This window comes from Pelophylax lessonae (assembly GCF_965119305.1).
Source record: "Pelophylax lessonae genome assembly, chromosome: 3".
Taxonomy (NCBI): Eukaryota; Metazoa; Chordata; class Amphibia; order Anura; family Ranidae; genus Pelophylax; species Pelophylax lessonae.
This window is the reverse complement of record NC_138770.1, coordinates 185,677,293-185,691,014: the sequence shown is the minus strand read 5'-3', so window position 1 is coordinate 185,691,014 and position 13,722 is coordinate 185,677,293. Positions and strand designations below refer to the sequence as shown.

General features: G+C 45.8%; 1 protein-coding gene across 1 annotated transcript in view; it reads right to left on the bottom strand.

The window, feature by feature from the left end:
• Positions 1-13,482, bottom strand: part of RASA2 (RAS p21 protein activator 2) — a 451,771-nt gene extending 438,289 nt beyond the window's left edge. The window contains exon 1 of the mRNA XM_082249978.1: positions 13,363-13,482. Within this exon, the coding sequence (XP_082106104.1) occupies positions 13,363-13,456 (94 nt within the window). The 5' untranslated portion in view covers positions 13,457-13,482. The remainder of the gene's footprint in view (positions 1-13,362) is intronic.
• Between the last annotated feature and the right edge of the window lie 240 nt (positions 13,483-13,722).

Sequence of the window (13,722 nt, the reverse complement as noted above, 5' to 3'; positions counted from 1 at the left end):
GGCTGCTAAACGTCCAGGGGGTATTTTGCGATTCGGCACTGCGTGACTTTAACAGACAATTGCGCGGTCGTGCGACACTGTACCTAAACGAATTTGGCGTCCTTTTTTTCCCCACAAACAGAGCTTTCTTTTGGTGGTATTTGATCACCTGTGCGATTTTTTGATAATGCGCTATAAACAAAAAAAAGAGCGTAAATTTTGCAAAAATAGCAATATTTTTCACATTTTTTTATATGGAATTCCCCCAAAAAAAAAAAAAAAAAAATGTAAAAATCAAAATTTAACATTTTCGGCCAATTTGTTTTATGCTACCTATGTTTGGTAAAAAAAAAAAAAAAAATCACAATAAGCGTATTTTGATTGGTTTGCGCAAAAGTTATCGCGTTTACTAACAAAGGGAAAGATTTTTGTCATTTTTGTTTTTTTTTTCTAATGAGTAATGGCGGCGATCTGCGATTTTTTTTGCGGTACTGCGACATTGCGGCGGACAGATCGGACCCTTGACTGACATTTTTGACACTTTTGGGGTTACCAGTGACATTACTACAGTAATCAGTGCTATACATATGCACTGTTACTGTAAAAATACACTGGTAGTGAAGGGGTTAACTTTATTTGAGAGGGAGGGGCTGTGTGTGTCCCTAGGGGCGTGCTTTCTACTGTGATTGGCTGTGGCTTCAGCTGTATGCAGAGTGATCAACGGTTCTACATAGTAGAACCGTATGATCATCTCTCATACACAGGGGAGAATGACAGGCAGCTTGTTTACACAAGCCGCCTGACTTTTTCCCTCTCCCCCGCCGATCGCAGAGTGACCGGCAGACATCGGGTCCGCCGGTCACACACGCGGGGGGGGGGGGGCGCACGCTCGCTCCCTAGACCCTCACAAGCAAGCGACGTAGACCTACGTCAGTTTGCCTGTGAGGGGCTGACCGCCAACGTAGATAGTCGTGCGGCGGTCGGCAAGTGGTTAACAGACAGCTCCTGATCTTCTTAACTATTGGGACATCCCAAAGCAGTGTTAAAACATGAGGGGTGGGAACAGCGAAAAAGAAAATTCCCAAGGCTATCTATAGCCAACTAGGTAAACAGGAGCTCAACCAAAACAACTGGAGCTCCCCTGAAAAAAGCAATACAGCCTCAAAGAGGACCAGGTCCTCTTAACAGCAGCCTGTAAAACCTTGCGGACAAAAGGAAGCAGCCACAGATGCCAACACATCCACTTTATAGAACTTTGTGAAAGTGTGCACTGATGACCAGGTGGCCGCCTTGCAAACCTGCGTCACTGACGCCTGATGACGGAAGGCCCAGGAGGTACTGAGCACCCGAGTAGAGGGTGCCTTGACAGGGAAAGGAGGAACCTGACCCCTGATGGAATAGGCATGAATCACCCCCTGTCTGATCCATCTGGAAATGGTCGCAGAGGAAGCGGACAACCCTTTCCGAGGCCCATCTGTGAGCGCAAATAGTGAGTGACTTCCTAAAAGACTCCGTAGATGCCAAGTACACTCGAATTGCAAGGCAATTTTCCTTAGGCTGTTTTGGCCTGGGAAGGCAATAGAATGTCTTCATTCAAATGAAAATCTGAACCAACCTTTGGAAGGAACGATGGACAGGGAGGAAGAACCACCTTATCTCTGTGAACCACCAAGTAAGGTGAACGACAGGATTATGCAGCCAATTCCGACACCCTGCACGCAGAGGTGATAGCCACCAAGAAGGCCACCTTCTGGGACAGCGTAAGCAGGGGAATTTCCCGAAGATTCTCAAACTGGAGGCTTCTGGAGGACAGAGCACCAAACCGAGGTCACAAGGCGGCAATGGAGACCGCACTGGAGGGACCAAGAGCCTAACTCCCTGAAGAAAAGTACACACCAGGGAGTATGTGGCCAGGGGCCGTTGAAAGAAGACCTCTGAGGCAGACAACTGACCCTTGATAGTACTCAAGGCTAGTTTCTGCTTAACCCCCCATTGAAGGAAGGTCAGGATCTGAGCCACTGAGAAAGAGGATGAACCCCAAGACACACACCACGCAATGTACGACTTTGACGTACAATGGTAGATCTTCCTAGAAGTAGATTTCCTAGCTTTTAACAGACTGAGACAAACCTCTATCCATCAGCACCTGGCGTTCAACAGCCAAGTCAACAAAGCCAGTGACTGTAAAGCAGGATGGAAGATTGGTCCTTAGGACAGCAAATCTTCCCTGAGAGGAAGCTTCCAAGGAACATCGGCGACCAGCCGCACCAGATCACCCACTAAGATGACCAGAATCCCTTCTGCCTCGATCCTGCTTAGAAGTCTTGGCAGAAGCTAGAGAGAAGGAAAAGCGTAAATCAGACAAAACTGACCCCACAGGGCCATCAGCGCATCCGCCAGAGGATCCAGTGACCAAGCCACAAACCCCTGCACCTTTCTGTTGAGCCGAGATGCAAACAGATCCACCTCGGAGATGCCCCACTGGAAACACAACTGATGAAACACCTTCGGGTGAAGGGACAACTCCCCTTGGTCCAACACCTCCTCCAGAGCCACCAGACACTTCTTGTGCCTCCCTGGTGATTGACATAAGCCACAGCCGTGGCATTGTCCAATTGAATGTGCACTGGACATCCCTGAAGACGATCCGTCCAATGGTCCGGGCACAATCTGATTGATCAGAGTTTCAAGACATTGATCAGTAGACTAGACTCTTCCAGTGTCCAGATCCCCTGAGCAGACACCTCCCCAGCCAGACTTGCTGGCATCCGTGGTGACCACTGTCCAATATAAGGGGAGGAAGGATTTGCCCAGCCGAAGCGCCGGAGAACGAAGCCACCATATCAGGGACTCTTTCGCTCCCTGGATCAGCCAGATCAGATTGTCCAGAGACTGCGGATTCTTGTCCCATTTGGCCAGAGTCTCTTTTTGCAGGGAACTTGTATGGAACTGTGCAAACTGGACCGCCTTAAAAAAGGTAGACGCCATCAGGCCCAGCACCCGCATGCAAGTCTGGAGGGATGACCATCTGCTGAACAGCAGGAGACGAATTGCAGCCTGCAATTTCTGGAGTTTGTCCAGAGGAAGGAGCACTCCATTAGAGCAGTAGGAGAATCCGCTCGCAGAAGGAGGTCGTCCAAGTAGCCCAGTAATGCGATCCCCGTTGGTGTAACAATGCTAGCACCGGGGCTAACACTTTTGTGAAGACCCAAGGAGCAGAGGTGAGACCAAAGGGTAACGCCACAAACTGATAATGCTCCTCTCTCACGGCAAAGCGGAGGAAGTGTTGGTAACTGGCACATATTGGAATGTGAAGGGAAGCATCCTTGATGTCGATAGAGGCAAGAAAATCCCCCTGATGCAGGGATGCTACCACCGCGCGAACATTCTGAACTTCTGCAAGCGCACAAAGCAGTTCAGCGCCTTGAGGTCCAGGATTGGACGCACCTTGCCTTCCTTCCTGGGAACTGTACACAGGTTTGAGTAAAAACCTGCAGACCACCAGACCGATGAGGGGGGTGCCTAACAGGAAGGAGGGGAACCCAGGGGTCCGAACGTGCCATGGAGGGGCCCACGTCCACCTTAAAACCCTCCAGGGGAAAAGGAGGGGACACTTTCCATACCAGAAACCAGGCGGGCACCGCTCCAGACAGAACCTCCTTTTCATCTAAATGGGGGGGCTGTCGGCCTGGAGGAACACTGCGACTCAGGCCAAGACCCAGTTGTATGCAACCTCCCAAGGCGTTAAACTCGCAGGCCAGCAACTGTCCGCTGGGGCCGACCTAGCGCGGAACAGAGGACTGCATGCGCTCACTGGCCAGAGTGGGGTGACCACTGGATCTAGATTATCCAGCCCGTCGCCCAGTCCGGCAGTTGATAGTAGATCTCACAGGAAAAAATTCAGGAGAAAATAAATTTCGATCTAAAAAGAAAAAATTGCCTGGACCAGAGATCCCAACTATGAATTAGGTCCTTACTCCCGGACTAGGCATTAAAAAACCGAGTACCAATAGCAGAGAGAGGGAGTATACCCCCTTAGACTGCCTAAAGGTGTAGCCAGACTTTTTAATGCCTAGTGCCATACTCCTGTAGGGGGCAGTATAACCCAACGGTTAAGAAGATGAAGAGTGGTGTCCGTCAATGAACGAAAGAGAAATCTCAGTTTCAGGGCCCTGGAAAAGAAAGGCTTTCTCTCGGGATACTGCCATTCCTTTTTGACAGTTTCCACCAGGCCTTCGTGTATTCCTTTCTCTGTTCGCCCAGGCCCTGGTACATCTGGCAATGGAGATAAAGTTGTCTTCTCCTCCTGGATCCCCAAAGTGGTGTGGATAGCTCCCAAAAGATAATTTGTACCTAGAAGATCTAGGTGGATTCACCATCCACCCCCCTCTGACTCCCCCTGGGAGACTGAAGGTGTACTATCACGCTCTTTAACCTCTTTTTCAGTGCCCCCCGGTGTTCCTCCAATGGTGGAGGGTACCGGGGGGTGGGTGGAGCAATCTTCTGATGTTCTGGCTCGGGGGGGGGGGTCTGGGGCTGAGGAAACTGTAAATTTGAAAATAAATCTTTAAACGATTGAAAAGTGCTGTAAAGCTCCTTGACGGATGCAGTCAGATTAGTATACTGCTCCGCCGAATGTTACCTAACTAGGCCCTCAACCCACTCTTTACATAGCGTCTTGGTCCAGGATTCCCCCATAGTAGCCTTGCATGATGGGCATCTTCTCTTGGAGCTTTGTGGCGATTTAGACTTGGAGGCCTTACCCTGTAACACAAGAATTGGACAAAGACTAAGCACCCATACTGGCCCCAAAGCACATGCAAGCACAGCATGCCCCCCCCCCCCCCAGGAGTGTACCTAGGACCGACCACCACCAGGGTCCCAGAAGCACCAAAGATCACCCCCCTCCAGACCACCAGGGGGGGGGGGGGGAATACAACAAAGAGCTAGTGGGGGAAAGTAAAGGAACACCACCCCAGGGTTCTCCTTACCTTGGAATGGCTGGTGCTGGCTTCAGTTGGAACAGTCCCTGTGCCTCTGACATCTCCCGGAGTGGCCGCAAGCATGCTGTTCCTCCAGCTGTCCCCCAGCGTTCGGCTCGCTTTAGCCTATTGTCCAGCCAGCTCTTCAAATCCCCTGAAGCCTCCACTGGAAGCTGCGGGACCGGCGGAAGTGCCCACCTCCACCTGAAGTGACATCACTCACCACCCGGAAGCTTCCCTGCTGGCCGCAAGATGCGGGAGGACCGGCTGCACCACCGCAGTGCTCCCCCGAGCGACGAAGAGTGGAACCCCGCAGCCTCAGACCACCCGAGGAGAAGCTGGAGTGAAGCCAGGCAGCCAAATAGGTAATCTGGGCTCCCTATCCAGACCCTTAGCTGTGTGCATTGAAGAGACCTTATCACTCCCTCCTTGACAGGAAACACAGCCTCAGCCTCCAATGGCTCTTTCAGCTCTGGTTCCTGGCCATGTGTCCCCACCAGAGGAGACACCAGAACTGACGGGCACCGGCAGACAGGGGGATTAAGTCTACATGGTTGAGGGGGTGTTTCCTGAGAAGAGAGGAACCAACGTCTCTCAGCAGGTGGCTGTCCTGAAAGACGAGGGGGGGGGGGGGAATTAACTCAGTCTGTAAAGTGGTAGTAAACTCCCATGCCCAAACTTACGCCATGTAAAGCATTGTAAATGTGAGTGGCTTCAAAAGTATTAAACTGCGCCCTTTGGGAGATCCTGCCCAATGTTTGTGTCAGTAACATCAGTCACGTTTTGTCCCCCCACTGATGGTACACTCAGCAGCACGTCAGTCTATGCATCTATGTGCCATTCCTCTCATTGCATAACACCACGGCATTGCAATCCTGCGAGACCCCTGTGTTCCTGAAACACACCATGTGACCAGCTACGTCACAGGGGGTGTGAACAATGACATTCACGAGCAACACATGGAGGACATATACATGCGTATGCTTACTGGCTGGGGGGGGGGGGGGGGGGCTTTGTCACCAAGGCAATGATATATGAAAACGAGGCTTGGTTAACCCATTACTGAGCATGCGTGAGATCCTGGCTTTGACAGAGAGGAAAGGCGGAAGTACAGATGAGGCTGGAAACAGAAGGTAACTGCAAATATGGCGCCGGCTTTGGCCGGAACAGATAAAAAATGAAAGCTGTAGAAAGCGTAAGAAAAAGATTGAGACCAGAGATGTATAGTAACTAAGTAGAACTACGTCACTACTGTACTTAAGTACCGAAAGGCGGTATCTGTACTTTCCTAGAGTAGAATTTTTTTCTCCTACTTCCACTTTTACTTTACTACATTTTTTCGATGATTTCAATACTTCTACTCCATTATTTTTTTTTTTTGGGCTGCATAGTTACTCGTTACTATTATAAAAATTACCACTGCCAGAACAGTAGATGGCAGGTTTCATGAAGCTAAAAACGTGTATTATCTGCGCATACGAAAATAAATGCTACTGTATGTATAAATAAAAGCTGCATTTGAAATAATAAAAAACAATATGATGTTCAAACTTTTGACTTCTTTCTTTAATAACTACATAACACAGTACTTGTACTTTTACTTTCAGTACTTGAGTAGCAATTTTTTTTCAAAACTACTGGTACTTTTACTTTCAGTACTTGAGTAGCAAAATTTTTAAAAAAAATTACTTGCAATACAAGTACAAAAAAAAAAAAATGTTGAATACTTTAGTACTTCTACTCAAGTCACTTTTTGATCGAGCACTTCCACTTCTACTCAAGTCACTTTTTGATCGAGCACTTGTACTTTTACTCAAGTATGGGTTTCCAGTACTTTATACAACTCTGTATGAGACTAATTAGTAACCTGGTGTGTTTAGAAATATTAAACACAGTGGCCTTAGGATTGCTGGAAATTTTTTTTCTCAGGAGTTTACTACAGTTTTTAATTCTAATCGAAGTCTGATCCCTAGTCAGCATATGTACTAGTATTGCTTGTTATGTATTTGTTTTTTATGTCCCTGAATGCTCACTGAACATGCCACATGACTATTGGAAACACTCAAAACCATCATAACACAATGAATAGTCAGTGTGACATGTTTCTTACTACACTCAGGATATCAAGGTGTAATAGAAGACTGTAAACAAGTCATGAAGACTTCAAACATTCATAAAAACACAACAGCCATGTTGTCAAAAAAAAAAATAAAAAATACATACACATGAATGAATGCAGAACAATACAAAATACACACACAACACAACAATAAAAAAAGGAAGTATACAAAGGCAACACTGTAGCTAGCAAGCATACGTGTTTTATGTCAGCCTATGCTCAGCCTTTATACACTACCTACTCATAAACCATTTTACAGTCATATCTATAAAAATAAAATTAAGTAAAGCAATAACACAATCATTATAATGATGTTCAGCTGGGTGCTAGTCAGACAAGTAACACTTTCTGTGTAATCATACAAGTCCCCGGTTACCTTTTTGATGCAACAAATGATATTTCTGATGGAGGCACACTCATGTGACATATCTGAATCATGTGAAATGATATGAAAACCGACACCAAAGTTGATCAATGAATACTAAGAAAAAGGAGAAGTGTTACCAAAGGCAACAAGGTTTAATTTTTACAACCAAGCGGACTGATTACTTCAGACAACAGCTCCACTTTTGTTCCAGCTTCCATGAGTCAATCCTAGCAGTGAAGGGAAGCTACTGACCACGTAGCAACCACAGGACCCATACATGATCCTTCCATGGGCATAAAAAAAAAATGCAATTGTAACTGTTTGAATTAGTTTACTTACTTTAGTAAGCCACATATTCTATAATGAGATCCGATTTGATCAGTTCAACAGAGGACAATAAATATTTTCATTAAGGAAGAGCAAGAAACTCATACTCCAGTGTTTAAAATTGCAGTCTCCAGCCTGTGCCACTTCCCCGAAATCCAGCTTGGGGGGCACACACACTCATAACATTCTTCTGTCACCTGATCAAACACTTAGGGACTACATATCACATCATTCATTGCCCATTTATTTTTAAAAAGTAGGCAGATGTGAGGACACTCTGCACACAGGCAGCCCAAGAACACACCACAAAGAGTAAAACCCCTCTACTCACCCTCCAATTGAAGAGACTAAGAGCAGACTTCCTTTAGAGGAAGAGAGTTGTTCTCTTGGGCTGCTAATGCATGTTTACACAGACACCATCCTTACATTGTTTTTTTTTTCCATTTTTCTTTCGGAATAGAGTGGTGAGGGGTTAGACCTCCTCTCAGGTTTTCATTTCTCCCATGCCCCCCCCCCCCCCTAAGAAGATTCATTCTCCATTTAGTCTGCTGACCAGCATCACCGGGACCTTCTTCCTCACTCCCCCAGCTGCCATCTCTATTCTTTAACACTCTGGATTGTGGGTGCTCCCACGCCATCCCCACAGACATTGCATGACTATTAAATAGGTCCTCCGTTATACTTTATGCGACTGCTTGCCAAAGTGCCTCAGAGAGGAGGCTTCGGGGGACCATTCACCAGATAAAGGAAGCCTACTAAAGCAAGTAATAAGGTTTTATCCCTCTTTCCACTACCCCTAGATCTAATGAGCATTTGACCCTTGCAATGTGTGGAGGAGGGCACTGCCTTTTTGCTGCCTAGAGTGGGACTTTTAAAGCGGTATTAAACCCAAAACAAAATTGTATTTAATTGCAGCTTAACAATCATTAAAATTGATGGCTGCATTTGTTTTTTTACCTGGTGATCCAGCCATTAAGTTTGCTATTTTACAATAGACCAAGCTGTCCAGCAAAAGTGCCAGTAGAGTGTTGAGACAAACCATTTAACACTGACGGGGAAGCTTCAAATGGTCAGCTTTTCTTCATGTTAAACCTTTGTCCCAAAAGAGAAAAAAAAAAAAAATATGTTGCTTTTAGACCCCATTCACACTGGGGCGACGCTACCTGCCAGGGTGACCTCACAGGTCGCGGTGCGCTGCTCGCACCACGACCTCGGAGCGGCCAGCATGGACTTCATATCATTGAAGTCAATGCAGGTCGCTCCGGGTCGCCCCAAAGAAGCTCCGGACCCTTTTTCTAAGTCGGAGCGACTTGTGTCGCTCCTATTAGAACGGGTCCACAGCTTCTCTGTGGCAGGCGACCTACGGCAACCTGTCAGGCGCCCAGGTCGCCCCAGTGTGAACGGGGTCTAACTGCTTCAAAAGTCTTGAAAGGCTGGAGTTCTGCTTTAATTTGTTAGTCTAGGCCAGTGATGTTGAACTTTGGCACCCCAGATGTTTTGGAACTACATTTCCCATGATGCTCAACTACACTGCAGAGTTCATGAGCATCATGGGAAATGTAGTTCTAAAACATCTGGGGTGCCAAGGTTCGCCATTTAGTGCATCTACCCTCTTCCTAGATTGACAATGCTGCTGTTCAGGGGTGTTTCCTTTGCTCCTTCATCCAGAGTGAAGACAACATAGGGCCTGAGTCACACCTGGGCTCAAAGTGGCAAAATGCTTAACTTCCGAAATCCCATGATTTTTCAATTGTGCCTGTTCACACTTAAGTGAAACTTGAAAAAAAAAGTACACAAGCTTATTTTGAGCTACAAGCTTCAAATGCTTTTGGTCACAACAGATTTTAATGGAAGCGCTTGGAAAAGTGTAAATACACAAACGCATACATCACACATTTTTTCCTTGTTAACTAGTTTTCCACTTGCAAAAAAAAAAAAAAAAAAAAAAAGAAATTTAAAAGAAATGATCAAGCCCCATCTGCATAAGCCTGGACAAATGCTACAAAAGAAAAAAAACACCCCCCAAAAAAAAAAAAAAAAAAAAAAAAAAAAAAAGCAAAACAAAAGCGCTCAGCTCAATCCTGACTAGAAATCTCGCCACCAGTTCAGCAGGGAACAGACAAAAAGTTAAACTTTAAGAATATACGTTCCATTTTCTAATGGTTAGTAGGGACAAGTTGATGTTTGTTTTCAACCACAGGGCTGAGAAAATTTAAAAAGGTACACAATTTGCTCAAACAGCATATGCAGTTTTTGTTTAGTAAAGTCCATTCATTCCAAAATCAATTGTTAAAGCAAGCAAAACTTTTTAAATACTTTTGAACGTCATTCATCAAGTCATCAAAATGTACTTTAGATTTTGGTACAAATTACAAATTTTTACAAACACCTGAAAATCCACTAGAGTCAGGTCAGCTTATAAAGAGAAAAAAAAAATGTAATATATATATATATATATATATATATACACACACACACACATACATACATACATACATACATACACACACACACATACACACAATCTAATATTGTATTATATCTTTTCATGTGACAACACTGAAGAAATGACACTTCACTTTGCTACAATGTAGTGAGTGTACAGCTTGTATAAGTGTACATTTGCTGTCCCCTCAAAATAACACACAGCCATTTATGTCTAAACCGCTGGAAACAAAACTGAGTACACCCTTAAAGTGAGAAATGTACAAATTGGGCCCAAAGTGTCAATACTTTGTGTGGCCACCATTATTTTCCAGCACTGCCTTAACCCTCTTGGGCATGGAGTTCACCAGAGCTTCACAGGTTACCACTGGAGTCGTCTTCCACTCCTCCATGACAACATCACGGAGCTGGTGGATGTTACCTCCACCTACTGTTTGAGGATGCGCCACAGATTCTCAATAGGGTTTAGGTCTGGAGACATGTTTGGCCAGTCCATCACCTTTAACCTCAGCTTCTTTAGCAAGGTAGTGGTCTTCTTGGGAGGTGTGTTTAGGGACGTTCTGTTGGAATACTGCCCTGTGGCCCAGTCTCCTGAAGGGAGGGGATCATGCTCTGCTTCAGTAGGTCACAGTACATGTTGGCATTCATGGTTCCCTCAATGAACTGTAGCTCCCCAGTGCCGGCAGCACTCATGCAGCCCCAGACCATGACACTCCCACCACCATGCTTGATTGTAGGCATCACACACTTGTCTTTGTACTTCTCACCTGGTTGCCGCCACACACGCTTGACACCACCTGAACCAAATACGTTTTTCTTGGTCTCATCAGACCACAGGACATGGTTCCAGTAATCTATGTCGTTAGTCTGCTTGTCTTCAGCAAACTCTTTGCGGGCTTTCTCGTGCATCATCCTTAGAAGAGGCTTCCTTCTGGGACGACAGCCATGCAGACCAATTTGATGCAGTGTGCGGCATATGGTCTGAGCACTGACAGGCTGACCCCCCCCCCCCCCCACCCCTTCAACCTCTGCAGCAATGCTGGCAGCACTCATACCATTTATTTCCCAAAGACAACCTCTGGATATGATGCTGAGCACATGCACTCAACTTCTTTGGTCGACCATGTTGAGGCCTCGTCTGAGTGGAACCTGTCCTGTTAAACCACTGTATGGTCTTGGCCACCGTGCTGAAGCTCAGTTTCAGGGTCTTGGCAATGTTCTTTTAGCCTAGGCCCTCTTTATGTAGAGCAACAATTCTTTTTTTCAGATCCTCAGAGTTCTTTGCCATGAGATGCCATGTTGAACTTCCAGTGACCAGTATGAGTGAGAGCGATAACACCAAATTGAACACGCCTGCTCCCCATTAACACCTGAGACCCTGTTACACAAATGAGCCCCATGACACCAGGTGGGGAAATGTCTAATTGGGCCCCATTTGGACATTTTTTACTTAGGGGTGTACTCACTTTTGTTGCAAGTGGTTTAGACATTAATGGCTGTGTGTTGAGTTATTTTGAGGGGACAGCAAATTTATTCTGTTATACAAGCTGTACACTCACTACTTTACATTGTAGCAAAGTGTCATTTCTTCAGTGTTGTCACATGAAAAGATAGAATAAAATATTTACAAAAATGTGAGGGTTGTACTCACGTTTGTGATATAAATATAAAAATCTCAAATGGCCCAGGACAGCACACACACTGTAAAAACAGTTCTTTAGCCCCCGTTCACACGTTTCCCATGTGACCTACAACAGTTCCAAGTCGTATTACAAGTCGCACCACAATGTCGGCAATGGAACAGCAGAAATTGCCATGACTGGTATTGCGACTTGTATAGACTTCGGTTAAAGTCGCAGACTGCAATGAAATCGGAGATGCAAATTGCACCAATCTGCAGCTTTGAAATCGGACTGAAGTAGCAAGTGTGAACCAGGGCTTAGGTGCAAAGCAGATAGCGGGGAGACCCCCCCCCCCTCCAAAATATAGGGAAAACAATACAATGGTCCAATTTGTAGCATCTTATAGACTTACTTACAGTTCTAAAATCATTACCTGACGAGGGAGCCTTACGGGTTTGGAAGTATTGTACATTGGGGCCCCTTTTACACTTGTGTGACTTTTCCTGCAACTTTGGACTTCAGAGTCACATGACAAGTCATTCCCCATACTTCCCAATGATAACCATTCATAAATGTGCGACTTCAAGTCCTCCCTGTCCGACTCTGATGCAACTTAAGGTCCATAGATCTCAATGTAAACCCTTAAAGTTGCTAAGTACCTAAATAATATAGATGCGATTTCAGTACTCTCTGTACAACTTTGTAAGCACAATCTGTAATGTTTTTATAATACCCTAAATCTACCAGGTGCTGCAGATTGGGCTATATTCCTGCTCTCTAAAAAAAAAATATAAATTATATATATATATATATATATATATATATATATATATATATATATATATATTTTTTTTTTTTTTTTTTTTTTTTTTTTTTTTCCCCCCTCTTGCGCTCTGTAGCCCCAGGAGTCTTCACAACACTTACTTTAGAAAATAAAGGAAGATAGTTCCAATACAAGCGGGCATTATATCTCTGTAGCAATACTTCCAGCTAACAAATGTTGGTGGTGAATTTCTCAATAGAACACAAAGCGTTTTGGATGGATGAGTGTCCCCATACACACAATGTACAGGACAGGGCATCTCACTATGTATAGGACGAATGTTTGGAAGGCGGTTGTGAATGTCTAGGAGGTTGATGACAGATCTGCTGTTGTGTGGTCACCACATGCACAGTCCAAGCAGAGGATCATTCTAGGGCCACTTAGTTGAGGGGTACCTTCATTCCACATATTAGAACAATGTAACAATCTCCTACATGGTGGTGCCAATGTATAGGAAGCATTGTTTGCCCCATACCTGGATCACCCCTAGCCCTGACACTGCCTGTACACTATGCTCAGTAGTGAGGTCCCTCCCCCAATGTCCCTGGCTATGAAGAGAACCCCCCCTAGGCAGCTCAGTCCCTGGCACTCACACTAGTACACAAGTTCATAAGCCCAGGACTGTGTGAAGGAAGACTAGTACCGGAGCCCTTCAGAAGAGATGATGCTGGGCTATAGACAGCAGAAGACATACTCACATATCTTTACTCTCAGGCTCTGCAGGACCCGCACAGGGGCCGCAGGCGGATCCCCGGCCTCGCCTCTCCCTCCTGCCTGCTGCTCCCCTGCCATCTCTGGCGGCAGCAGCAGACGCTCTGCCCGTGCTCTTCCGCCAGCCGAACTATTTTATATGAAGCGTATTTAGACAGGAGAAGTAACCCGCCGCGGAAGGATCCCTTCCGAGAGCCACAACCATACGTCTCTGCAGGGGGCGGGGCCTTGGTTATGAGAGGAGTTAGTGGCAGTCACTGGGACGGTGTGGTGCACAGAGCATAGGGATATAAGGGGGCAAAGAGGCGACGGTGTGCCCTGTGCTACACACAACCCTTCTCAGTGAC